At 39.5% G+C, this 26,828-nt stretch overlaps 1 protein-coding gene across 8 annotated transcripts in view; it reads left to right on the top strand.

The window, feature by feature from the left end:
• The first annotated feature begins 209 nt into the window (after positions 1 to 209).
• Positions 210 to 26,828, top strand: part of TFDP1 (transcription factor Dp-1) — a 40,373-nt gene continuing 13,754 nt past the window's right edge. Inside the window, exons 1-4 of one of the 8 annotated variants that reach the window (XM_062487951.1) lie at positions 210 to 227; positions 1,691 to 1,772; positions 14,409 to 14,475; positions 24,888 to 24,994. In XM_062487951.1, coding sequence (XP_062343935.1) covers positions 1,761 to 1,772; positions 14,409 to 14,475; positions 24,888 to 24,994 — 186 coding nt within the window. In that variant the 5' untranslated portion in view covers positions 210 to 227; positions 1,691 to 1,760. Of the gene's footprint in view, positions 228 to 297; positions 427 to 724; positions 876 to 1,263; positions 1,559 to 1,690; positions 1,773 to 2,839; positions 2,954 to 14,408; positions 14,476 to 24,887; positions 24,995 to 26,828 lie in introns of those variants that run through there. The other 7 variants (XM_062487952.1, XM_062487949.1, XM_062487950.1 and 4 more) reach the window with 7 other exon arrangements.

Here is a 26,828-nt window from a genome sequence, read left to right as displayed (position 1 = left end):
CGCCGGGTCCGGGTCCGGGTCCCGCTCCGCGCCTGCAGCGCTCGGCACCGCGGGGCGGGCGGGGAGTCGGAAGAAGGCGCGAAAATCCCGCGCATGCTCCATCGCCGGGTCCCTCCGCGCCTTGGAGCGGCGGGCGGGCGGGTTGGCTTGGCCGCTCCGCGTGTGCCCGTGCGAGGCGCGCCGCGCCCGTGACGTCAGCGCGCAGCGTCAGGGGGACGCACAAAAGTGTAAGTTTCAATTTTTTTTATTATTATTTTATAAAAAAAAAAAAAAAAAGAAAAAAGAAGCGACGGGAGAAGAGTGGCGGGGTCGCGCGCGCTGGCTCCGCGGGAGGAGTGGGATCGCTGAGCTGGCTCGTCCCCGCTCGTTTACCCGCATCGCCCCCGTTCCCGCGGGCAGCCCCTCGGCGGCAGCGGCGCTGGGCAGGTGTGCGGGGCCGCGGCGTGCGGGGGTGGCCGGCCGGGAGCCCGGCGGGCTGGCGGCCGGCGGGGACAGAGGCGCGCTGGGAAGTGACAGCCCGCCGGGGGAGACCCTCTTCCCCCGCCGCCTCCTCTCCCTGCACCCCTTCCCGGAGCGCGGCGGGGGAGGGAAAGGCGGTCCCTGCCGGTGCCCTCTCCTCCCTCCTTGCTTCCCTCCCCTGTTCCCGGGCTGCCGATGTCGGTGTCCCGCCGCCTCCCCCCGCCCCTGCCCCCTCCCGCCAGGCCCGCGCAGCCGCCGCACATGTGCAGTCGGGCGCCTCCGCAGCGGCAGCAGCAGAAGCGGCGGCAGCAGCGCGGCGGCGGCGGGCGGGGGGTGCTCCCGCTCCGCGCTCCGGGTCCCTGTCTCGGGGCGGCGGCGGGGGATGGAGCCGGCTCTCTGTACCTTCGGCCGCTCAGGTGCGGGCAGCCCGCGCCCGAGGATGGGAGCGCCGGGGGTTGCGTGGGACGGCGGCGGGGAGCGCCGCCGGCGGCGGGTCGGGCACGGTGGGGATGGGGACGGACGCGGACCCGCGCTCCGCCCGCCGCCCCTTCCCCCCGAGGCCGCCGGCGGTGCCGCCGGGCGCGTCCCCCCTTGCCCGCGCCCCCGCCGCCGAGGCGATTAGCGCGGCCCCTCGCTGCCGGGGGGAGGCGGCGCGGGGCTCAGGGCTCTGCCCGGGCGGTGAGGCCCCGGTCGGGGGGCGCGGGCGGGCGCGGGGTGCCCGAGGCGCTGGGGCGGCCGCCGGTCAGTGCCGCCCGGTGCGGCCGCGGCCCGTCCGACTGCGAGGAGGAGGAGAAAAGCGGGGCTGGAAGGCGCCGGGGGGAGCTGCCCCTGGGGCCTACTTGTGCCTGCTGCTGGAAATGGGGGTGGGGAGGAGGAGGCCGTGATCGCTGCCCGCGCCCTGCGCTCCGTGTTGGAAGGGGCGCAGCTGGACAGGGACCGGCCTCGCGTGGGATCGGGATCGGGCGCGGGCTGTGGGAAGGGCTCTCTCTGCCGGGGCGCAGCTCACCCCCGCCGAAGGGAAAGGAGTGCCCCCCACACGTGCGCGTGGGGCTCGAGGGACGCAAAGGTGGTGATGGGAAACTTTTCCCTTTTTAAAAACGTGGGGTTTTTTTTTTTTTTTTTCAAAAAGAAACCTAAGTTGTACTTTGTAGTAGTCAATAATTTCAATTGTAAAAACTTTCCCTCCTTTCATTTTTCATAGCTGATGCTGTCTTTGCTTTTTGCTTTCCAGAAAATAGCATTGTCCCTGTGTCCTGCAGCCACCAAGATTTTAAGACAACTGGTTTTTAGTCTTTGGTAACATGGCAAAAGATGTAAGTATATTTGCAGCACATAAAATGTGGGAGCATAGGATGTTTTTATTAACAAAAGCAAATGGGGTCATGCTTTATGATTAGCATTAATTAATATGTGGAACTTTATCTATACTGTGCATCAAGCCTAGGCTGTTTTCCTGTAGACAGCATAAACCTGCTTCAGATCTGCTGCCATTTTTTCAGAACGATTAATCTTGAGAATTCCCTATGCTAATAATAGCACTTGGGCTGTTGTCATTATGTGCATTCATACTGAACACTAAAACAGCTTGGGTTTGGGTTGGATTGAAAAAAACCCAGCAAGTGTTGTTCAGATGGTGGGGCTGTTGTTGGCTACTGTTGTCAACTAACATTGCCTTTCTTGAGTTCAAGAAGGCATCAGACATTTGAGGGAAGATGGTTCATTCTCCATATGTGTTCATTGTTTATCTCTGTCTACCAAAAGATGCTCGTCTGTAAAAACAGGCTTTGGGAACTTTCGCCATAGATTTCCATTACTGCTTTTGTTAAGGTTTGCGGCATTGATTCTGTGACCTGCCTCATGGAGCACACTTGCTCTTCCCCCCTTCTAGTACTTACTTTAAAAAATTGAATTTATTCTGCCTTTAAGACGTCAGTCATTGTTCATACGTAATATAATCAGGCTTTTGTGTTTTCTTATTGAAAATGAGGCAATATACTAGTCTGTATTCAAATTAGAATATATCTCCCCTTCAAAAAACCCCCAAAACACATCAGCATGTAAGCCAAAGGAAAATGTTACAACTCACTGGTTAAACAGCAGGTTGCAACCTAATGTGGAATGTTGCAGCTTTTAAATAGTGGGAATTTCCATGGGAGAGTGATTGGTTAAAAAAATTAATCTTGTATGTCATTTTAGTAGTTCAGCTGAAAAACATCTTAATGTGTGGAGAAGCAACCAGACATACGTAGTTACTCAAAGCTTGCCTGGAATAGATAAGGGTGGCCAAGTACACTACAGATAGCAGAGTTCAGGGAATGATAGGGCATATAAGCGGGAAGAAAACGAAAGTGTAGTGCTAGGCAAGATGAAATTGAAACAGTTCAAAGTAATTGAGATACCAAAGTACATTTGTTTGATACTAGCTTTTGGGAGAGAGATCAACTAAGTGAAGAGTTGCTAGCGCCTGGAAATCGATATGAATGTCCTGCTAGCTGTAAGTGAGAATAAGACATTCAAGAGCACACCTTATTTTTGAAAGATCTAGTTTATTCTAGGAAAGAGAGTAGATAAGAAAGAAAGGAAGGAAGAAGGTACTTCATAATAAACTTAAGAAATGGGAAAAGGTGCTATACGTAGGAAAAGAAATTGCTTTCAGTATCTTTATTAAAGAAGTAATAAACTGAATTTGGAAAAATAAAAATCTGGGTCAGGTTTTAGGTAAAATTTTAAGTGTACTTGAGTGCTGGAACTGGGTAGCTAGAAAGGGTATGAAATCTTAACTGAATATTGTCTAACCTGTTCTTAAAAACATCTACATATACTTCAAACCTGCCTCAGGGAAGAAATATGAACTGCTTACCTTTTTGTACCCACCATTACACGACATCTAAAATGTGTAGTGAGTGTTGGGAAATTTTAAATTTCTAGGTCTGAACATGGGCCCTGTGAACTGTGGTTTAATGCTATAACATAGAGATGTTAATTGGTATGAAACTTATTTTAATTTTCAGAAGGGAAGATATTTATTTCCATATTTTTGTTCGAAGTCCAAGTTCTTTTTCAAGCAGAATAACAGAATTAAGCATGATACAGACAGTATCACTGAATTTCTGGGCACTGAATCTCTGAAAACCTGTGTTGCTGTAAATTTAAACATGCTGATGTGAAAATATTGCTGTGATTAAGGGCTTGTGGTTCTGCCATGTCACCCGTCAAGTGCTCTAACTGTCTGTGAGATGTAGTGGTGGAGAAGATGGCACAGCTGATGATTGCTGCTGCCCCTTCCTTCCCTTTTTCTCAGCAGAGCTGAGATGGCTAAACTGTGGGAAGGGCTGTGCTGCTACAATCCTAAGTCTGGGCTTCAGGTGGCCTTTCCATGGCCAGGCATGTTCAGAGTGCTTCCAGCTTGGGAGTGCAGGCATTATATGCATCCCGCTGGTGTCCTGTGCTGCTGGGGCCAGTGTGCCATGGTGACAGTGGAGCAGGGAGCCCTGCAGAGGGGAAAGGTATGGAGGCTGTGTACCACAACAGAACATGCTCCTACTTTATGCTACTTCCTGCCTGCTGCAGGAGAGCACTTTTCTTTCTATTGCTCCCTTCCAGTTCTTCTGATGCCTCTTTATAAAAACTGTAATTTGACAAGACCTGCTAGAAAAGTCAAATACTTGTAAGAGTTTGCAGGCTGAGAATTTACTGGATGAGTGAACAAATGGGGGAGTGTGATGGAGAGTACTGGCAAACCCACTGAAATGTTTTTATAAAGTATTAAAGAATTGCTAAAGTAGTGATCAGGTAAGCTAGGAAAATAATGTTTATTAACTGTATGGTCCAGGTCTAAATTCTGTGAGGTATTACTTTAAAATGTATCTCTCTAATGCTTTTTGGAGTGTACAATCAAGAGAAAATAAGCAGCAAAACATTGATTTAAATTTTTTTTCATCTTTATTTTATGCAAAATACTTTGATTTCCTCAGCAGTAGTCAGGAAGCTCTGAGGTGGGGGAAAAAGAGACATTCATACCTAGCACCTTAATTAAGAGCCTGCAGGTGGAGTTTAAGTGCATAATCACAATGTTATAGCTGGATAGCTTGAAAAACTATAATGTAAAATAACTACTAGCTTGTGAAGGTTAAGTATCCATGGGTATATCAGTTTATGTTTTGAGTAGGGGACCTGAAGCAAGGATAAATGGTGAAAAAAAGCAACACTCATTTTCCGCTGTGATCTGGTAATAAGCAGTCAGCACAGCATTTTTGAGTTTGTGTGTGAAGCTGGGAAGTAATTCTAACAGAATCAGGCAGATATGGTGTATTACATTCAGTTCAGGACATCTTAGTTCCTAGAAAGACTTTACTGTTTGTGCAGTTTAAAGAAATTATGAAAAAATACGTGTGGAACAGGACAACAGCAGTTGCCATATCTCAAGGACTTGTGTGCCTTGACAGCTGGAATCATTGCATTGCTTTTCAGAGTTGGGATGACAAGTTGAGGTCAGTAGTTTTGGTACAGTTTCACACCTACATCTGCACTGTGTGAGAAATTTCTTGGTCATTGCATATGAGCAGAAACTTCATCTTAGCCAGAATTCCTCCTTCTGGTTAGTCAGTGTTGCTCTGAATTTGCCTCGTCTCCTCTGAACTCTTCCACTACTTACAGATGTGGCACCTTCCAGGCAGGAGCTGGAGGAACCAAACATACAACCGAGGTCCTCAGTCTACTTGTTCTGCTTACTGGATTCATGGGAGTAACAGTGGTGGGGAAAAGCAGTTCTGTGTACAATGGTCACCTGTCCACCCTTGGCTGAACTAGTTTCACCCGTCCTGAAACTAGGCAGGATGAAGTTCAATGAAGTAAAAGGAATTGCTGTAGCAAGAAAGCTAAAAATTTGATAGATTTTTTTTTTTTTTATTTATTTTTCTAGCTTCTAGTGTAAGACTGGGCAGTGCCTGCTGGCCACTTTTATTCAGTTATATGTTGAGAATTACCTGTAAATTAAGACGATAAATACCTTTTTTAGTAGCATTGGTTAATTACCAGCTTCTGTAGCATGGCTGAAGATCCAGCTTGTGTTGACCTTGTTTCTCCCCTCAGTTACTTCTGTCACTGCTGAACTGTTGAGGCCTCTCAAGGAGCCATAAGGAAAGAGAAGCTTGTGGATCTTTTCTCCAAGACTCAGTGTTACATTGGAGAGAAGAAGCAGGAGCAGTGGAGTTTTATTTTCTGCCTAATTTCTGTACTCTTAATACAACCACTTGCAGGAACTGGATCTGTTATGGAGGATAGTCTAATGCATGATGTTACAGTGAATATTAAAGAGAAAGGGGCTAGACAAAAGGAATGAGTACGGTTCCTTCTGATCTCCAAAATTACACCTACCAGAATAGATGAGTCATGTAAATGAAATATTCTTATCTAGTCCTGTTGTTTGTGATTGTTTCTGTTTTTCACCATTAGTGGATGGACTACAAGCCATTTAAAAATAAATTGTACACAGAGAACTTGAAGTTGAAAAAAAATTTCAAAAACTTTATAAACCAACACCCTACTGTTAGCCTTCAGAATTTCTCACAGACTAAAATACCTTTCTGAAGAATTGTTCTTGAGTTACTGTTTTGTAGGTGACTGACAGTGGTGTTGGCTTTGGAACTGCTTGTTCTAAAATTAGATTTTAAAATTTATTTTTAAAAAATAAGTTCTACTGTCATCTTTTGCTTGAACTATTTTATGTGATATTTTTCTCTTTATCCCTAGTTTGCATAAAAATTATTGTATCTCTAGTTTTTTATGGTACTTTCATGATTCTTACTGAGTGACAGATATGGCACATATATCCAGTTTTGCAAAGGAAGCCCCATGAACATGTGGAAATTTGAGGACACACCATAAAAAGTGTGAAAAGTTCATCAGCTGATCTAACATGACTGTTTAAGAGATGTACAGATGCAGGAATTAATGCTGGTGGTTTATTTTAGTTGAGTATTCAGAATACATTCAGGTATGCATCTTAATCTAGTGGAATTATTTCACGGTATTACTAATTTTTTCTTATTTTGCACAAAGAATATTTTAAAAACTCACAGCAAACTGGTTTCTTCACACAGCTTTACTGGGTAGGTTAACAGGGCTGCTGTTCTTGTGGAAAATCAAAATCTGTGCTTTTGTATTAATTTTTTGCCAGAACACTGCAGAAGTTGTACTTTTTAATAAGTTCCATGTGATTGTTTCTACATCAATCTCAAGCAAGTCTAAAATAATTCAGTTTGGGATGGATTAAAAACAAGAACCCAATGGAAGCGGGAAAAGCACTTTATTCTGGACCTTTTTTACATTTTGCACTTTAAATCCTTAGAAAGTATTGAGAGGTCTTCAAAATATTTTTCAGACTTTACTTAAAATAGCAGCATGTATTTCTCCTTTTATGTTTATTTTTGGGTTGTGTACTGGAAATTTCATTGAGGTGGACTAAAGAAGTTAAATCTTTGAGGAAACTCAAGCGGTCGTGCACCTTCTTTGATATCATTTTAGTTCAGTAGCTTGATCTACTTTTTTTGCCTTTAGTGAGTTCTAACATGTCCAGAAGTTTGCAAACTAGTGATCAAATAATATTACGAAATTAGGTCATCTAAAAAGGCATCTCTGTTTGGGATTTTGAATGTTGCTAATTTTTGTAATTTGCTTTTTTGAAGAAGGCAAAAGGAGAGTGATCTTTTAAGCTCTTCTATACATTCCAGGCACACAGTCTGAGCTGTTTTCTTCCTATGTTGGTTTGTGTTATAAAATCAGGAAATAGCAACTCAGAAGTTTTCTGTCACTTTGCCAATTTATTTGTCTAATGAAGCATTTTCTTGTAGCCTGTGTTACACTTTATTAATTGTATATGTCACTTAATAGTAGAGGTTTTATATAGGTATGTTGCTGTATTTTACTGAATAACTATACTGTGATGGCAACAGGCTCAACAAAAATGCAAATTCTAGAAGTTAAGTTGGGGATCAGTTGTTTTAATGTTTGCATTTGATTGCGTGGCTATCTATTAATGGAGATTTATTATTTACTAATTAGGAGTGGGAAGAAGAAATGGATCAATCTTTGCTAAATGTCTGTATTGAAACAGTTCTCAGGTAGAAGACAATTTGATTTTAAAGGTGGATAGTGGTCTATATTCCCCAAGAATGCTTCTGGCTACTTGTCTTGCATTGCATTACGTTTGCCAAGGGTTCCAGTAATGTGTTATTGGTTACACAGACTTGGTTGAAAGTTACACTGTGGGCCAATCTAGCCTTGTGATATACTGGAAAGGAGGTTGGTTAGGCAAATAGTTTTGGAAGGGTCCTGTGTAATGTTATTTGTTTTCGGCTGTGGTTCAGATGCTGGTGAGCAAGCTGCTCTAAAGTCTTGGTTTGGCTGGGGAAAGCAACAGTCTCTTATGAGCAAACCTAGAATGGCTGCAGGATGTAGTTGTGGAAGTGGCTGCTGCTGGTACCTCCGCATGTTAGTCCAGGAGGATACTAATGATTATTTTCTGATTAATTTATGTGGTAAAAAGTGGAAAACCTGTGCTTTGATTTCATATTCACCACTAGGAGTCTCATATTCAATTCTGCTTCGTTCTTCCAGCTTCACTGTCAGTTTTGGGGATGTCAGCTTCAAATTTTGCAAAGGTTGTATCACTTGAACAGTTAAATTACTGTAAGAAGCAACACCATGGAGTGACTTTTGACTCTTTAGGTGTTTTTGATCTGTTGGCTGCTTAGACAGGACCATCATTTGATTTGTCTTCAAAGTGAGTTCTTAATTTAATTTTTGCTGAATTCTGGATATATTACTCTTGTCAGAAAGAACAGCCAAGAAGCTAATGGTCTTGACATATTCTGCAATAAAGGAGACCTTGGGTGTCATATGGATTATTACTCAGTGTCCAGTTTACCTGCAGTATCAGCAGAGCCTGTATTCAGATGACAAATCAACAGTGCTTGACTGAGCTTCTCACCTGTATTTAGCATTTTGCTTTCACAATTCTGTGGTATCCAGACCTTTATTTTAGTGCTTTGACTATGCCTTGTTAGTTAAGGTGCTAAAAATTCAAATAAACTCTATGGAAAGCTCATTTCTATGGTGTAGCTCATTGCTGAGTGGTTGGCAGATTAATCTTGAAGATACTGCCAAGAACTGAGGTTGTGATACAGTTATCTCTGTTTCAGAAAAAGGCTACTGAAAAAGTAAAGCCTACAGTAAAACAACACATCTGAGAATTTTGAACAGTCAGAGTCCTGTAGCCCAACTTCAAAAGTTTTTGTTACTTATGCAGTAAAGAATAGTTTGCACCAGCTTAATTTTCAAAATAAATCCAAATGTTTTAAATTTAAGGACTTTTCCCCCCTTTTCTACAGTATTCCTCTACGTAATATCTTGACTGCTTTTTAATTTTTTGCAAAAAATGAAACGGATGTCTCATAAAATTAATCTTTTGCAGTTGCATAATAATTCATTCCCAGAGCATGTTTGCTCTAATCCCTGTATGAAATGAGAAACCAGTGGGGAGAGTATTTCATTATCGTCTTGTTATAAATGACATTTGCATATGGATAGGGGTGAAAGAAGAATAAAGGTTATTTAAGTAGTCTTATATTAAGGTTGCTTATTTCTGATTATAAGTTTTATTCCAGTCCTGCTGTGTAACTTTGCTTACTTTTTGTTGCTTCCTGATACTGAAATAGGGCAAACAAAGAAAGGAACCCTGCATTGTCAATAAAGTGGCCCATAAATTGTAAAATTGCATGCCATGGAGCATTTAGATGTGTTGTCTTTAAAATGACTGGGGATCACCATGGATCAAGTTAGGTGCTGTTTTGCACAAGATGGGTGGTTGTTTGCCAGTAGGCTTTGCAAATGCCTGTGGACAGCAGAGGCATCATCCTGGTCATGAAACTGTGGGTTTGTTATGGTTGGAAAAGACCAAAGATGAAGAAGTCCAACCATCAACTCAATAGCACCAAATGCCTCTGACAAGCTCTGGGTGGAAATGCTTTTCTTTCCCAATTCCTCCATTTTCTGATTTTGTCATCACTACTTCTTTCCTAATTTATTTTGAACTTCTCTGAGTCCCAGCTTATTTCCCCTTTCAGTTGTAATTTAGGTTGTGTTCATTTCTCCACTTCCTTTGTTCTTCCCTTCTTCTCACAGGATTTGACCTCATTGTTCTATTAAAGCTCTCTTAGGTTCTCCTCAGCTGTATTGCCTGTACATTTCAGTGACTCGCTATTTCTCTCCCTCAGTTTCTAATTCTGCCATCTTCCATCTGATTTTCTGGCTCATTTTTTTTGTCTTTCCCAGCCAGTCCCAAAATTGTCTCTTTTTCAGACTGTCCCATTCTGACTCCCATTCTTTAACCATTCTTGTATTTTTGGTACCTGTATCTCTTTGTCAAACCCAGTCCTGTGCCTCCATGCTCTATGGGCTTAATCTGCTGTTAACAACTGAAAATTTCTGTTCTGAGAAACAACCTTGTAGCAGGGATGTCTGTTTCCATGTATTTTTACTCTTTTTGCTCTTCTTTCAGCACTTTTTCAGGTCGTGTTCTTATAATGGACTCATTACTTAGAAGCAGGGTAGAAGAGGTATTTCTGTGGCACAAAAGCACTCTTCTCTTCCCCCTGCTTATTTGAAGTAGTGTAGGGCAATGTGCCTCGTGGGTTAAATCTGATATACATAGCACATGTACTCTTTCAGTCTTGGTTTTGTCTGATAAATTTCTTGCTTTTTTAGGTTGTCCTTTAGTTCAAATTCACCAAAAATATTTTCTGTTTAATTTAAAGGTTTAATGAATAATTTGATGCCAGTTTTTATTAACAAATTGAGTTGTAAGACAGGAAAGCTGTGGAAGAAATTACATTTTTGTTGTAAGGATGTTGATTTTTTAGTGCATAACTCAGAGACTGTAAATAGTAGCTTGTTAGTAAAATACAAAATTATTCTCTCATAATCTCCAGGGATTTTTTAATAACTAAAATCCTCTGCATCTTCAGAAAATTTTCATTCAGATTAACTTTGGTTAATCAACAAAAAGATACTTACTAGTTTACTGATTTTCAGGCTGAGGGCACTTGTACTGCTTTTCAGTTTCCACTTGTAAACAAAACAGAAATAGACTTCCCAGTCCTTAGGACTGCTGATGATCTCATAGCAGGCCAAAGCTAACTTTAGTTGATTTTTTTTTTTTATATATGTTTAGCCCTTCAGTTAATTTCTTTTCCTGAGGAGCTCTGAACAGTGAGCTGAGACCAAATCTTGGTGATGGTTGGGACCTCCACTCCACCACAGCTTCTGCAGTTCAGATTACCAGATCTACTAATTTATCCAGTGGGCTTTATCCTCCTTTCTGGTGATTGTGGGAAGATATTAAGTTATTGCAGTTTAGGTGCTGTGTTGGATATCAAAAGCTATTTTTTTAAAATCAGTGTTGGTTTTGTTGTGTAGTGTATGAAGGATGAAGGCTGTATCTGTTGCCTGTTTAGGGTTTCAGGGGTTTCTTTTTGTTGCTGTAGAGAAGTAGACGTAGCTAGCATGTGTCTTTGAAGAGGAAAACTTTGCTGAATTATGATGTTGCACACATTTAATAAGCTTTCAAAATCAGATATTAAGAGCAGCATTATTTCAAGCAGCCCCAGGATCACATGAAAGAATGTAATGCATCTTGAGATTGAGAATAATGAGAAGATACTGTGGGATAAAAAAAAAAAAATACAAAGGAAAATAGTAAAAAGCCAAATACCTTGTTACAAGTAGCTTGATCAGGCCTAAAAGCTAAGTGTATTTTCTCATCAGAAAATAGAATTTTGATAATTGATATCTGATATCTGAACCTTTCCTGACAGAAAGCTACCTTTCCATTTGGGGAAAATCTAATACTTTTTTTTTAGGGTGGGGAGTGGTTTTGGTGGTGTTCTGGTTTTGTTTGTTTTTCTTTTTCTTTTTTTTTTTTTTCTTTTACTTTCTTTCTTTCTTTTGGGGTGCTATGCGACATAGGTCCCGGAGGAGTTATCCTGGTGCTTTCTCCAAAATGACCTGGCTTGAAAAATAATGAGAATGTCGTCAAAATGCACACTGAGAGGAGTTTTGATTAGTGTTTCTGCTTCAGAATAAAGATATCAGAATTCTGTATGGGATGGAAGTTTTGCTTCTCAGTTTTCTTTGACCAAAACTTGTCATTTCAACCAGGGATAAGTTTTGCTAACCTTAGAACTAAAGGTGTATCCACAAGTGTGAAGAGCATACTGGGGCTGGAATAACAGAATTTTCTCTATTAATGAGTTTTCACTATGAATAATAGCATCTGGGGGTGCAGTTTTGCTGTGGGATTAATGGTATTCTTTCCAAATAGTTTTCTTGGAGTCTTTCTGGGCATATCCTTACAAATGAGTTGAATATTTACATGCTATTTTAACTGCTAGAGGTGAACATTTAGTAAGACTGGCAGAAAGGTGGCAGAACTGTAACTTCTATATTGGTCATTAGTATTGTGGTCCCTGAGGGAATTCTTATTTGGTGATAGCTATTATCTGAATTTTCCCAAATTGTTTTCTTTCATTGATAAAGTGTGTTGTTTTTTCACAAATATTTTCTTGTTTTTCAGTGACTTTTGTAATTTTCAGTCTCACAAAAGCACAGTATAGGGCATATATCATTAACCTGAGCCTTTGTAATGCTAGATTAAATTATGGTTTTTGGAGTTGCATGTTGTTTTGGGTAATTTTTTCACTATATGTTTTATTTATGCAGAAGACTTGAAGCTTTTGAGATTATTTGGTACTATGATAATGGTTCGTTTATGTAAAATGAATAGAAAATATTCTACTGGAGGCACTCTAATTTGAAAAAAAAAATAGAAAATGGAAGGGACCAATAAGTAGTTGATTACTGAATTGCCTAGTTTTCCAATTTCTGAAATAGTGATTTGAATTAATACTTGAATTTGCTGAATATCATAAGCTTAAATATTTGGTTTTGGGATGTCACTGTGATATCCCAACTGCACTCAGTGCAGGTTTGTTTTTGCATATTAAACCAATGAATGGATTTAATAATCCAAAATTATTAAATTAATGTGCTTGAAAGACATTACAGGTTAAAATAGCCATTTTCTTGGTGGTTTTCTGATCAAAACCACAGTATATTAAATGCTTTTCCAGTCTCATTTATAATCTTTATTTATTCTCATGGGAAAAGAATTTTCAGGTGTCCTGAGTACAAGCTTCTCTGTGCTGTGGAATACAAAGTATTAAGTACTGCATTGAAAGAAATGATGACAATGAAACTGCCATTCCTGCCTGGTTTAACATTTCAGTTGTGAAATTTAGGTTGAATGGGAGTTTGAGGTAGCACTTAGCCAAAAATTCTCCTTCATATTTTCCCGTGGGGTTCTAGTGTTCTGGAATGTCATTCTCCTGTAGTGTAGGTCTAATAACATCTTTGTACATGATAGTGGTCCCATTGGTGAGTATACCTTTTTCTTTGGAAGTGTCTGATGTAGTTCTGAATTATGTAGTTCAAGTGTGATAAGAGCGAGGCTTATAAAGAGTTCTGGTGCCTGGAAATAGGGTGGTAGAACCATCCTTTGTTCGAGTGGGTCTTAGAAATCTGTGCCCTGGGCAAGAAGGATGACAGGCAGTGTTCTGAAGCAACTGAAAAGTTGTAGCAGCCTCCCTAAAATTATGCTATTGTGCTACTTTTTAGGAGGGGGGAATGGAGGACAGAACTGCCACAGGCTGTTTATTCTATCCATCCCTTCTACTGTCTGCTCACTTGCGTTTTCTCTGTGCAACTAGGTCCTCATTGCTGCCATGTCATTACAGGCCACTGCTCTTTATGTCCCCCTTAGCAAAATTTGGCTTCTGTGGAGTTCCAGCCTGTCCCCTATGCTCCATCATCTTCTCTCCCCATTCACTGAGGAGAGAAAGTTTCCTGTTTCTTAAAGTTCCCCGTCTTTGGTAAGAAATCCTTGGTTTTATACACCTGGATAAATCATGGCTCCACAGCATCATCTAGTGGCTTCCTTGTTTTCCCAAACTTCTGGCAGATAACGAGTAGGGCTCTTCAGGTAGACTTCTAAAGGAGAAGCTTTGCTGCTAAATGTCGGCAAAGCACTTGATTCTTGCTCAGGGCTGTCAGTAGCCTGCACATACCACTGCACAAAATGCAGCTCAGGACTTTTCAGCCTCTGGAACACTGTATGCTACACTGTGGTTAAGTACAGGTATTGACTTGCTTGTGTTGTTTCTAAATGGAAACAGTGAGTCCTGTGTTCACTAATTTTTTTTCAGAACTGTTTTGTCTGCAGGTACTAAGAAATTATTGCATCCTGTTCTCTCTTCAAAAATTAATAATATTTTGTAAAGTAATCACTACTGTGAGGTTTCTCAAAGGATGGTGATGAGTTTGTAAACCTTGTCACCCTATAGCTTTTTTCAGTTAAGAGGTTTGTACTCTGATCTTTAAAACAAAATATTTGGAAAGCTCAAGATATTTCTTATTAATGATACCTTTCATGATTAAAATGGCCCAGGCACTCTCCACCACCTCTAATCTTTTTGCTGTAATGTTTTTACCTTACATGTTAGTTGAGTAAGTACAGAGAGGAAGGGTGTAGTTGCAGGTGTCAGTGGTTTTGATTAGAAGGGTGTTTAGCTGTCTATTAAAACAGTGCATACACATTGTAAGAGCTTAGGACACAAATAGCAAAGTAGGCATGAACCGATTTTTCTGCTTGCTCTTAAAGAATTTGGTGTTTTTAAAATCAAGACCTAAAATTTTGGCAAGTACCCCAAAGAATACATGGAGTGGCAGATTTGTGACAAAATTAAGAGTGGTAGCAGTATCTTTATCATCTTTATCTTTACCAATAAAAAGCTGTCTGTGTTTGTAAATTTAATAAAAATTGCTTTCTTTAACAGGCTGGACTAATTGAAGCCAATGGAGAGCTTAAGGTGTTTATAGACCAAAACCTAAGTCCTGGAAAAGGTAAGAACACAATTCTTAAACACTCCATTTCTTGATTTTCAGTTGTTACGCATTTTGCTGGCTTTAAACTGCTTTCTTAGCAAAGTTTTCGTAAAGTTTTTCTTCAGTTATATGATCAGTAAGCAAACTGTAGATTTGCTGTGGTTTATAATTGTCTTAGAGCTACAGGTGCAGTTCAGTAGTGGTTTTTCCCATATGTGATCTTAGTGTAGCTTGTGTTTAAGTATAAAGACCAGGATGTTCTGTGATGTCTTTGGAGTACTGTGTTTTAGCAAATGGAAAAAAAAAATTGCAGGAGGGTAGAAGTTTAAAATGGGTTATGACGGTTTTTATGATGGTGCATCCACTCTGCTGCAAACTTACTGCAAAATATATTGTGAACAGAACTGCTTTGGACTTACATTATCATACATGCACAGGCATTATCTGCAATGTCATTAAGCAATTTAATAAAACACAGAATACAAATTTGAACTTGAATTTGATATGTGAGCTAAAAAAACTCAGAGTACCTAAACCTTTTGGGTGTTAGGAACTGCACTTTCCCAGTTAGCATAGCTGGGGGAAAAAACAAAAGCAACACGAGTTCCAGCCACCTGCAGTTCTGGACAGCTATGTCATGTAACCTCTTCTGTAAGCTGATTATCCTACATTTGAAGACTACATTTCGTGTATTCTTACTGGAGGCCTGTTTGCATAGCAAGACTGTAGAACTCTTCTCTAATGCCAGTAAAGTATATTCTTGTCAATTTATGCATTTTGCTGCTGATGACTGTTTATCAGGTTAATAATTTTCTCCAGTGTGTTTACCTACTCTTTATAAAGAAAAACTGAATATCAGAACTAGTCTTGACTAGTTTGTCAGGCTAACAAGCCAGTGTTTCCTAGATTGATCATCAGATGTACTTTTTGTCCTCTGTGTTTTCCTTATTGTATCCTTTGAGCCTGTTTGATTGCTTTCATCAACTTTCTTGCATACAAGTGATGAAAGCAGTATGTGTGACACCCAAGTGAAAGCAGTATGTGTGACACCCAAGTGAAGTGTCGGTCATTTTTGTATAGAGAGATCAGTAATTTTTCTATGCAACATCATGTTTGGTTCATAGGCATCTCACAATATATTTTGCTGAAATGCCATTTTCCTGTGTTGTTGCCTCCCAAATAATGGCAGTCTGCTTTATTCTTGTGTGTAACAGATGGTGTTCTTTGGTAGGCTGTATGAAGTAAGGTGAAATTTATATTAGGGCAATCATCTACTTGCTATCTGTAAGCCTTATTGTCGACTAATCTACTGTCTTTAAGCATTTTTGGAATACTCCAGTACTCCCAGATGAACCTGTAGTCCAGTTCAGGTGAACTCCTTTAGTATTACTACTCTAGTATTTTATGTATCATTTCAGGAAACCCATTTAATGTCTGTCACCACTTTTAGGTACGACAAGTATTTTATTAGCATCTCACTAGACTCTGTCTTGGGCATTTCCTTGTCTAAAATACGCATTGCTTTACAAAAAGAGGGTATCCCACTAATCTGTCTTGTTCTGTGTTTGGTGGAGAGGGCACTAAGGGTTGAGTAAAGACCTGTATTAACTGGTGGAGGTGTATTTCTGTAAACACAGTCACACCCCCCTGAGCTAAATAAGTGTGCAAGTAGGTACCTGATCCTTAACAGTTGTACCATATCTCCTAACCCTGTGGGCTGTAAAAGTGTTTATTTGGTTTTTTTTTTTTCAGGGCAGATACTTTAGGAGAGTACATTTTACACCCACATAGGTGTCTAGACCCTGTTGCAGTTGGTAGAGATTTAGTCAAAACAGTGCAGTCTAGACAGCAAGAGCTGGAAATACAACTCTTCCAGTATTACATAGCTCTTTAAGTAGAACTGGTCAGATTAGAGGGCATTTTATTACTTATAGAATTTTGTAAGTAGGTTCAATTAATAAATAAATTCATTAAATAGTTTGTTATAGAGGTGTACTTTGTCCAGTTTGAGTCGAGCTCTAGTCTCAGTGTATAACACAGCAAATTGAGCTATCCTCTGTCAATTTCTGTATCTCATTGCTTTGAGGGAAGTTCTGTGAAGTTAATAGAAATAACTAATTCTTTATATTGAAACGAAACAACTGTTTCTCTTGGCTTCATTAGTTTGTGGATTTTGTCTCTAGCTTGTCTGTGTTGTATCTGCAGGCTCTGTAGTCTTAATCAGAGCTTAAACTTGCAAATATTTGTCACTAAAGTACTCAGATATGTATCAGAATTTATTCACTAAAGTAGTACATTTTTCCTTTGCCACTTTCTATAACTTTTAGAGGGTTTTGTGCAGTCTTTAAATGTGGAGGTTGACAACTACACACAAAAGTACTACTTTCTCTCTAAAAGTGGTTGTCTGTATTGCATGCCATTATATCAACGAAGTGCTGTCCTCTGCTATTTTTTTAAATCTGTGCAAAATTTCTCTTAATTGCATGATGGAGAGGATTCGGTCCAGGACAGTCACGGAGTAAGCTTTCCATAGGGTAGCAGAAGTGTATCTGTTATACTTTTTGGAGTGAGTTGAAGGTGGTTAGGAAAAAAATCTTTGTTCTTATCTGGTGGTCATCATTAAAAGGTGTTTTTGTTTGTTTGCTTGGTTTTTTTTTGTTTTTTTTTTTTCTTCATCTTCCTCTTTGGATTTGTATTTCTTAAAAAGAAGGAGTCTTTTCTGGAAGTTGCAAGTCAATCTCAAGAAGAAATTTGAGAGTACATTGCATGATTGATATTGGTTATGGGATCAAATCTCCCTGCTGTGTCAGATGAGTGGTTTGTTTAGCCCAATCTGCTGCCCTTGACAGCAATAATTGGGCAGGCTCTTGAGGGGGAATGCCTGGCTACTTTTTAAAGTTCATCCTTCTTATGCTCCTACAGCACTCAGTCATTTGATTAGTAATACCAGAGGGTGCATTCCATCATAGTTTTGGAAAAGTCCAACTCTGAGACTCAGTGAATTGAGAATGAAAATCCAACAAGAAATCTATTATGTGCTTCAGTTTCTTTTGTTGCAAGCCAGATGTAAAAGGAGGAGGAGTTCAGCTGTCAGAGGAAGAAAGGTTTTAGGGGGATGGTAGAGGACAAAAAATTACTTGTGTGCTGGGTCATAAGGACATGCTTGCAAAAAAGAGAAAGGGTTGAAGAGAAAGAGCCGAATATTGTTACTGAAATGGTTCAATAATATTGTCGTCAGCAGTCTGTAAGGTATATGACTAAGTGGTAGGTAGATGACTCAGCTATGAAAGATAAGCAAAGATTGACTTTTTTGGCCAAAACAGGTTATGATGCAAAAATTCTCACAGCCTGAACAGCTTTGTTGCAATGCTTTCAGAATAGGCTCTGGATGAGCTTCTGTAAGTTTTTAACCTGCACTGGCAGAAATATGGTAACTGGGTAAGTTCTTTTCAGACCTGAGTTTTGGTGGTAGGGTTATGTTGCTGTTGTTTCTTAGATGAGTAATGAAGAGGGGACATCACCGTCTTTGCTGAACAGTAATGCCAAACAACCTCTTGCTGAAAAAGTCCTAAAGATTTGGGATCAGAGAGAGAGGGTATGTTAGAAAATAATCTCTGTATGCAAGTCTTATCCATACACTCATTCCTTGACTTTTCATTAATGTCTGCGGACAGAAACGGGTTACCATTGTAGCCAACATTTTTACTTCAGCACATGGGGACATGCTTCCAGTACCTCATTTTGGAGTGACTGGACTCACCCATGAACTCCAGATTAGGATTTTTCTTTTAAAGCGGAGACGGACTTTATTTGTTTTAAGAGGAGAAAACAGTATGCAAAAAAAACCCAAACAAAAACACAACAAGCCCCAAAAACCCAAACAACAACCCCCACAAAGGTTTTGTTTATAATGAGTAATGCACGCCATTTTGAATGAATTAGTCATGTGCATAAAATACCTTTCTAGAAAATGCTTTAAAAATTTATTTCTTCAAAACTGTCTCTCGTGTGAACTAAGAGGTATCAACCTATTTGTGGTAGAAATTAGATGGCAGCTTGTGTTTCCTCCAGTGTTTGTGCAATCTCTAGAAAAGGTGGCCTGTAAATTTGCCCATGTTTTCTGATCCCCCTGTGTATATCCATTACTGGAGTGTAGCACTCCATATAGCCCTGAAAAACAGTATGACTGTGAAAGGTTTATTTTACTTGGTAACCAGGAAGGTGGTTTCCAACTGGCTAATTCATTTTGAGAGTTAGCAAATACATATGACTTGGAAGGATAGAAAGAATTTTTAATAGAGGCTGAACTAGTAAAACTTCCTTTCTATTGGTATTTGGCAATGAATTTTAGAAACTGAGAAGTTTTGCTGTTTCTGGAAGTTATATTTTGAAGAAAGCCATCACATTCTGGTCCTTGCCGTATTCAGATGAGCGCTGCTATTTAAGTATTAAATAGAACACTATTCTGTTCTAATCCTGCCCCTCAATTGTGGAGAAATTTGGATGAAAGAAGTTATTTGCTTCAGGTGGGTGCAAGGGAAAAGGTAACCAGTGGGTATTAATATTGTATTGAAATTAAAGCTCTTAGTTTAAGAATTACTCAGAAGGAAAAGTTGGATCTTCTCTTAGGCCAGTAGGTGGCATTATTGGTATGTAATCAGAAAATGCTTGTAAGGTATGTCTCTAGCTCCTTTCCCTACTTACACTTTAAAAAAAAGTTTCACATTTTATAGGCTAATTATATTTCAGATTTTTAGAAGTCTGAAAATGAAATGTAACATTTTAAGGCATGTTAGGCTAGCGTTTCAACACCACCTAACTATAAGATTGGTTTGTTCTTTTTATTTATATGACAAGAAACTTGCAGTGTAATGTTATTGTTACTTTTACTTGAAAATTCATACTCCTGATTTTTAGCAGTGATGGGAATTGTTCCTCTGGAAAAGAACTAGAGATCAATTTCAGAACCCATGAATTATGCTTTGGCAAACAGATACATGTTTGAAATTTGTTATAAAATGCATATGTATTAATGCATCTGAGGTAAATCCAGTTATTATTGTCTAAAGTCAACCTAAGGAAAAAACTGTTTCTGGAAGTAGAAACGGAATTTTGGAAAGTCTTAAAGTAGACCCCACTTTATTTCAACACAGACTTGGAAAAACTGGTTTGTAATAGCTGAACTGCTACTAGTCATATCTAAGGATGATAAGAATCACATAGAAGTCTGAGTTGATGTAAGCAGTTAGTGAGTACTACACACTGGGAGAGATGGATGTCTGTACAAAAATGCTCACCATTGCTGTACAAGCTTGTTTGTTGTCTTAACGCAATGGTGTGGCTTGTTCAGTATGTAGAGGTGCTTTTACTTGACTTGGCACACAACTGAAATAATCATTTGTGTGTTGTCACACAGAGATCCTCAAAAATAATTCAATATTTTCTGAAAATTAGCATATAACTAATAAAATAACATAAAATATCTATGATATTATGACAGAGAAGTTGACAACTGCAGTGTCACAGGAGTGACGTGAGGAATCAGGTCCCAGGATATAATCATCACCTCTTGTATGACAGAACATTGTTAGAGACTGCATTATGAGGGAACTGAATTGCTTGTCTGTGCTCTCTTTTTCACAAGTAAAGAAAACCTAAAGGCAGATTACTTCAGAAAATGGTAGAGTATCTAGAATGAATAGAATTTCTGCTCCTGAGGGAAGGAGTGCCTCAACCCATCCTCTCTAACCTGAACACCAAGTTCAAAGTCCCTACTGTTTCAAGAACTGGAGCAGTCAGCTTTTCAGGAGATCTGCTTTACTGTCTGCAGAGGGCACTCATTTCTTTGATATTGTGTCTTTTTTCTGTGTCATATTAAGTTATTTTAAATGTTTGTAATTGACTGTATCACCTGCCTTTAAACTGACAAAATTCTGCAAGGGATTCTTTGTTTTTGGTAAACCAACTCTTTGGTTTGTTTTTATATGCAAGCAAACGTCTAGTTAACCATTAGCCAAAGAGAGCACTTACTTGTTTGTTGACAAATAAATAACAGGTATTGTTAGAGTGCTGCTTCTTTTGATCTGCAAATTTTTTATGCCATTAATCCTTGATTGCACCTGCATAATTTTCTTGAAAGTATTCTGGAACATCATACTGATGAAGTTCTACTTCCCTTTAGGTTTAATGATAGCTTATAAGTTACTAAAAGTAGTTTTCCAAACATTTGGAACACTGAGAATATAAGTGATAGTAGTAGTAGTTACCTCCTTCTGTTATTTTTTCTGTCCTACATGGCATTTTCCTGTGGTTCTCAGGGTCTTTAAGGGAAAAAAAAAAATATGTGTCAGTACTAGCAGTATTAATAATTTGTTTTGAAAAGGAAGAAGAGTTGATGCCAGCAAAAATGTTTGCAAACTTGTGTTTTTAATTTTTGCATGCTTTTATGTACACTGTATGCTGTCCGCAAAATACAGGATTGTTGGGATTGCAGTGATTGCTGAGTAATAGTAATTAAGAAATTAGTAGTAAGATTTGTTTGAGAAACTGAACTGTCAGTCACTTGCAAATCTGAGTTGATAAAGTTACTTCTGCTTGTACTTAAAAAGCAACCCCCCCCACACACATATTATGAGCCTTTGAAAATGCAGATGAGTATGAGGAAAATGTTTGCATATGAGGCAAATGAGAAAACAGAATGCACTTGGATAGAGACATAGAAAATATCTCTTAAAAAATTATTTTTTTCTGTATAATTGAGCAGTTACACTCTTGTCTATTGTATGATAGCTTTTATAAGTTGACTTTCACTTTGCTTTGAACTGTGATGCTCATGTTACTATTCTTTCACTTAGATTTGTTTCCTTGCCAGTTTGTGCTGTACAGAAAGATGAACCTTGTAGTTTCTGTTTAGAGCCATATTGGTTCAGTTGCATAAATTAACTCTGGCACAGCACTACAGGAAATGTTAGCATAATTAAAAAACTTAAAGGAACACAGTGTGTGCTCTTCCCTTCACATGGATGTTTTAGTTGCAAGGTAGCTATTTCTGTTCAGAAAATAAAATTATTAATAAGAGGATGCTGGAGGCCATCTAACAAACTTCCCCTCAAAGCAGGGTTAACTTTGACACACAGAGCCTTCAGGTCTTGAATTTTGCTGTGTATCACCAAGGAACCTCCTATGCAGCCTGTTGCTGTGCACTGCCTTTGGCATTTTTCCCTGGTTGGAATTTGCCATGCAACAACTTGTCTGTTCACTTTTTTCCTTTTGTCGTGTCCTCTTTCATCTCTCTAATTTCCCACTAATAGTTGAAGGCAGTGATTTCTGCAAACAGCACCCCTTGCTCCACCTTAACCTTCTCTTCCAGAGGCTGCACTCACCAAGCTCCCTGAGCTTCTCCTTGTGCAGGATATGCTCTGGTACCCAAGGCACACTGGTGTCTTCCTGCTGCGCTCTCCTGTTTGCTAATGCCTCTCTTGCACCGAACAAGAGTTATCCAAGGACAGTGCAAGGAGTGTTGAAAGAAAAGGGAACAATCACTTACTCTTGTATGCTTCCAAATGCAGCCTAGGATGTGTTTAAGTCTTTGTTAGTGTAGGGGAGCACCTCTGGGTCACACACAGCTCATTGTCTGCCCAGGTCCCTGATGCTTTCCTGAGCATCTGCTTCCTAACCACTGACCCCAGTAACTTATGTTGGTGCACAACATGTTTGTCTTTGTTGACTGCATAAAATTTTTGAATTAACAGCATGATAGCGTAAAGAATTACTTTATTTTTAAACATATCAGAATAATTGAGTCTCTTGAGTGGATCTGAAGAGTAGGGTGTCTCATGGGAATATTGTTCTTTGTAAAGTTGTCCTACTGCAGTAATATTTGGAAGTTGTTACAGGAAAAACCCATAATGTGAATGGGTAGTACTCATTCTCAGCAAACTGTCTACTGTTGAATCCTTAAAGGAGCTAGCAAGAGTACTTCTATCCTTGTAGCTCAGTATGTGTATAATTGGTACAGTGCCAGAAGGAAAGAGGGGCACATAGCCTGCACCAATTTGTGAAGGGCTCGGATAATGGCAGATGAGTAAGTCAGACTTCTGTGGCAGCTTGGTTGAGCACATAACAGAGAAGCAGTACATATGTGCACTGATGTGATATGGCCTTCAACAGGGCTTTTCTAGAGGGAGGGGAAAAGGGAGGGTCTGCAGTTACTTCTTTTCAAAGTCATGCTTTGAAAGAGTCAACAACCATGTGGATAAGGATTATCTAATCAGAGCGATGTCCTTGGATTTCTTAAAAATAATAATAAATTGTTTATCGAGGTCCTTAATCAACCTGTTAAGCTAAGGTGTGATAGAATGGGATGGTCCTCCCATGAGTTAATAATTGGTGAAGACTGAACTTGGTACAATGAGTATCCTAGGTGAGCTATTAGCACTGAAGAAAGAGCTTGAAGTTGTCATAGGTTATATTAATGAAAATGATACCAATCAGTGTTTGGTGGGGAACAAGCACATTGAATTTTGAGAATTACTTGGAAAGGAAAAGGGAATAAAATAATGAGCTATAGAGACATAAATAACATACTGCATTCCTTGGTCATAAATACTGTGTGGATGCCTGTCATCTCCAAAAGAAAAGGGCAGTAGAACTAGAAAGCATGGGCAACAATGACCATCAGAGGTAAGGGAAGGTTTGTTAAAGCATAGTGCTCGTAATGCCAAGGTTGGGTGTTTGATCCCTGTGTAGGCCATTCTCTCAAGAGTTGGAGTTGATCCTTATGAGTCCCTTCCAACTCAGAATATTCTGTGATTCTGAGAGGATGATCAAACAGATGAAGTGTCTTAACCTTGGAAAGCAGTTACAACTCCTCTTTTATACTAGAAATACTGTCTTCAGTTTGCACTGATTTTTTTTTAAAGCCATGAGGAGCAGTTTAAAAAAAAAGGCCTCCTGGAAGCTGAGAAGAAGGTACATAAGCACTACTAGCCAGGGTAGTTTATATTGATTTATTGTACTCCGCAGAGAGGAAGAAAAAATGCAATTCAGGTCATGATAGTGATGAGTGTACTTGAAGGGACAGGAAGGTATAACAGACTTACATTACAAACTGAATAGCTGCTGTCTTTCTGAAAGTGCACTGGAAAGCAGTTGATAGTGGAAGAAGGATGTGCTGCTGCATCCTATTTGGGAATAGATTGATCACTGAGAATTGATCCTTATGTGAAGCTGTCACTTTGACATAGTATAGTAATAGCAGCTGGGAAATAAAGGCCTTCTGGAAAGCAAGGGTTTAAAAAAAGAGTTGAATTGTCCTCAACTTCCTGTAGACTTCCTGGCTGTGTAAAGAGGGATGATAGGCATCAAGGACCAGTCACAGCCTTCCTGATACAAGCCTTGTAAAAATGCTTATTTATTGCTTCTGTATTGGACAGTGGGAAAAAGAGAGAGCAATGAGAGTTGTACAAAGTCCTTCTGACCCTGCTGACCTTTTTAAAAGTCATCTCAGGGAAACAATTGCTAAACCTGATAACCACTTGACCGCAGATTTGGCAAAAAAAAGTCTCCAGTATTTTAAGACTGGTTTGTTCTTACTGTAGTCAGTCTTTGTTGGTTCTTCTTTCTTTCTGTTTTGTTGTTGGTTGGGGAGTTTCTTATTTGTTTTGAATTGGTTGGTTTGGGGTTCTTTCCTCTAAGCTATATTGTGGAACATCAAACTGCTAGTGGATACCTGGGTTGTTAGTTTTGTAGTAGATTCATCTTTTACATGGCTTAAGACTTGCTTTACCTACCAGTGCTGATTGTGTATAGATTATGAACAGGGAGGGAGAGAACAACCTTTCCTGCAGGGTCAGTCTGCTGAGTTGTATGTACTTTTCTGAAATAATGGATCGATTCTTGAGGAAGTTTGTTCTTTAATTCCCTGCCTTCAGCTGGGAGAGGACACTTAGAGGAAAGTTGGGAATATTCTCTTGGAAAGGCCTGTTCCAGCCAAATTTTATCTCCTGTAGATCATCCTGTCTCAGAAGGCTATGCCATATGCTATGGCATTGAGCATGTTTGTCAGGTGGTACTGACAAAGATTTCAATAGCCACAAAGGATAAGGGTCAAGGACAAGAGGATTATTCTTTTTGTCAAATCCTCATTGCCTTTGTTACTCTGCTTCAAGGGAAAAATTGGAATACAAGGAATTAAAACATACTCATATTAAAACTCTGACCTGTAAGGTTATATAGAAGAAAGTTTGAGAGAACATATTGTGAATCTTAATTTCTTTTTTTGCTTTCAAGGTGTAAATGCTACATTTATGTTGAGACTACTTGTTTCAGGGCTTCAGTTTCTATTAATATGCAGTGGTAGTATAGATGAAACTATTTGCTAAAATATTGTAATGTGCTGACCTGAAGCTCTCTACTTGTATTTGTTTTAGGGGTTGTTTCTCTATTGGCTGTTCATCCTTCTACAGTAAATACGATTGGAAAACAGCTCCTGCCAAAAACATTCGGACAGTCTAATGTCAACATTGCACAACAAGTGGTAAGGAGACTTTGTGGGGTTTATTATTGGTTTGTTTCTTGTTTGTAGGATGTGGGGTTTTTTTGGAGTTTTGGGGTTTTTTGGTTTGTTTTGGGGGTTTAGTTGTGTATTTTGTTTGTTTGTGTTTTTATTTATTAGTTTTTATTGCTTGTCCTGTTGTTCACACATCCTGCAAATCTGACGTAGCCTGGCAGTCTGTATACTTATCATGGGCAGATAATCTAAGTTTGTTTCTAATTTTAATAGACTTAGGTTAAAAAAAAGTATTGCATAAAGAAATTCAAAGATGACTCTCAAATCAACATGAAGTTACCTCACTGTTCGGGTGGCTTTATCTTCTGTTAGTCTTGCCCTTTAAAATTAGTGTGTCTTTCAGATTCTGCCCTGAAATGTGGCATAGGGGAAATGTAAATGAAGTCCATAAACTTGTTTTTGCGGAGATTTGAGCTAGGTGGAGTAAAATTGAAAATATAACTATATTTTAGTACGTAATTTAAATGTTCTTTTGCTGAAATACTTATTTTGAGTTTTGTGTGAGATATGTGAAATCAGATGTTTCAAAGAATCTTATAATGCAATAGGCAATACCTAGGTTATAGTAACTCTTGCTGTAATCAAAATTAAAATTCAGTGATCTGAGTAGAATTTGTCTCAGTCTTCTGGAAAGCAACTGTAACATGTAAACATCTGAACTAGAGTGTCTTATATTTCGGTTTCTTGCTAGGAAAGCAGGAGAGTAGATTTTGAATGTAGCGAAGGTGTTAATCACACTTCTCTGTCCCACTCTAGAAATAAGCCTGTGAATTTTTGCATACTCCATTTCTTCCTTGTAGTGTTGGGTGTTTAGGACTCTCCTGAGTGCAGTAGAGGTTCAGTGTTTGCTGCTGCCAGTTTGTTTTTACTCCAGCTGTAATTCCTCTCCTCTTCACCCTGTGCCCCTCTACTGGTTTGGCTTTCATCTTATTGTAGTGATACAAATTCTAGATGTGGTACCTTGGTGGGGCTGCTTATGGAATTGGTAAAGTAGGGAATTAGAGAGTGGGTCTCTCTGCAAGCAAAATGTTAAATCATCTCTTGCAGTCTTCTGCCACTGCATCATAGGGAATAGAAACTAGCTAACAGCTTTCTTCAGTTCTCCATAGAGTCTACTTACTCAAATAGTACACGGGTGGTTTTCACACTCTTTGGAGACATTTAGTGAGCCAGACCAGTTGGTATCAGAAGTGATAGCATAATTTTAAGGGGGAGAAAGTGAGTGGGTTCACATGTGTCCTGTGTCAGCATTCCCCACCCTCATTCCATTTCCTACAATTGGAAGTTTTGTTTATGAAAAGCAGTAGAGGAGATTATTTGGATTTTCATAAGAGACAGAAACATTTCAAGTATGGTATAGAGCTGCTGGAAAGGAGTACCTAAGATATTCTAGCTGTCAGAAGTGGATATAAAAATTTTATATTAACTGCTCAGATAGGTGGCATAATATAAAGAGAATATTTGGGAAAAAAATACAGATGTTTGTCTTTCCAGACAGCTGAAATCACGGACATCCAACAGTCACCAGACTGTCTTTGGGACCATCTGTGTAACTTCCACACGTTTCATTTTCAGTTTTTGTGTTTTGCTCTTTTTGAGACTAAACTGTTGAAACTGGCCCAAGGAAGAAAAATTAAGTTTTGCTGCTCAGACAGAACATACCTGTAGGAAAATATGGCAAGCTTGTAAGTGGTTATGAGTTTAGGTTTGTTTGATTTTTTTTTTTTTTTTTATATTTACCTGATGTCAGGGATACAACCAGCTGTTTCCACTGGGAGGTAAATGTACACCCAAAAAGTAG

The sequence above is a fragment of the Cinclus cinclus genome, chromosome 2 (genome assembly GCF_963662255.1).
Source record: "Cinclus cinclus chromosome 2, bCinCin1.1, whole genome shotgun sequence".
Classification (NCBI taxonomy): Eukaryota; Metazoa; Chordata; class Aves; order Passeriformes; family Cinclidae; genus Cinclus; species Cinclus cinclus.
Note: the sequence above shows the minus strand (reverse complement) of the source record. Positions and strands in the feature narration are given on the sequence as shown.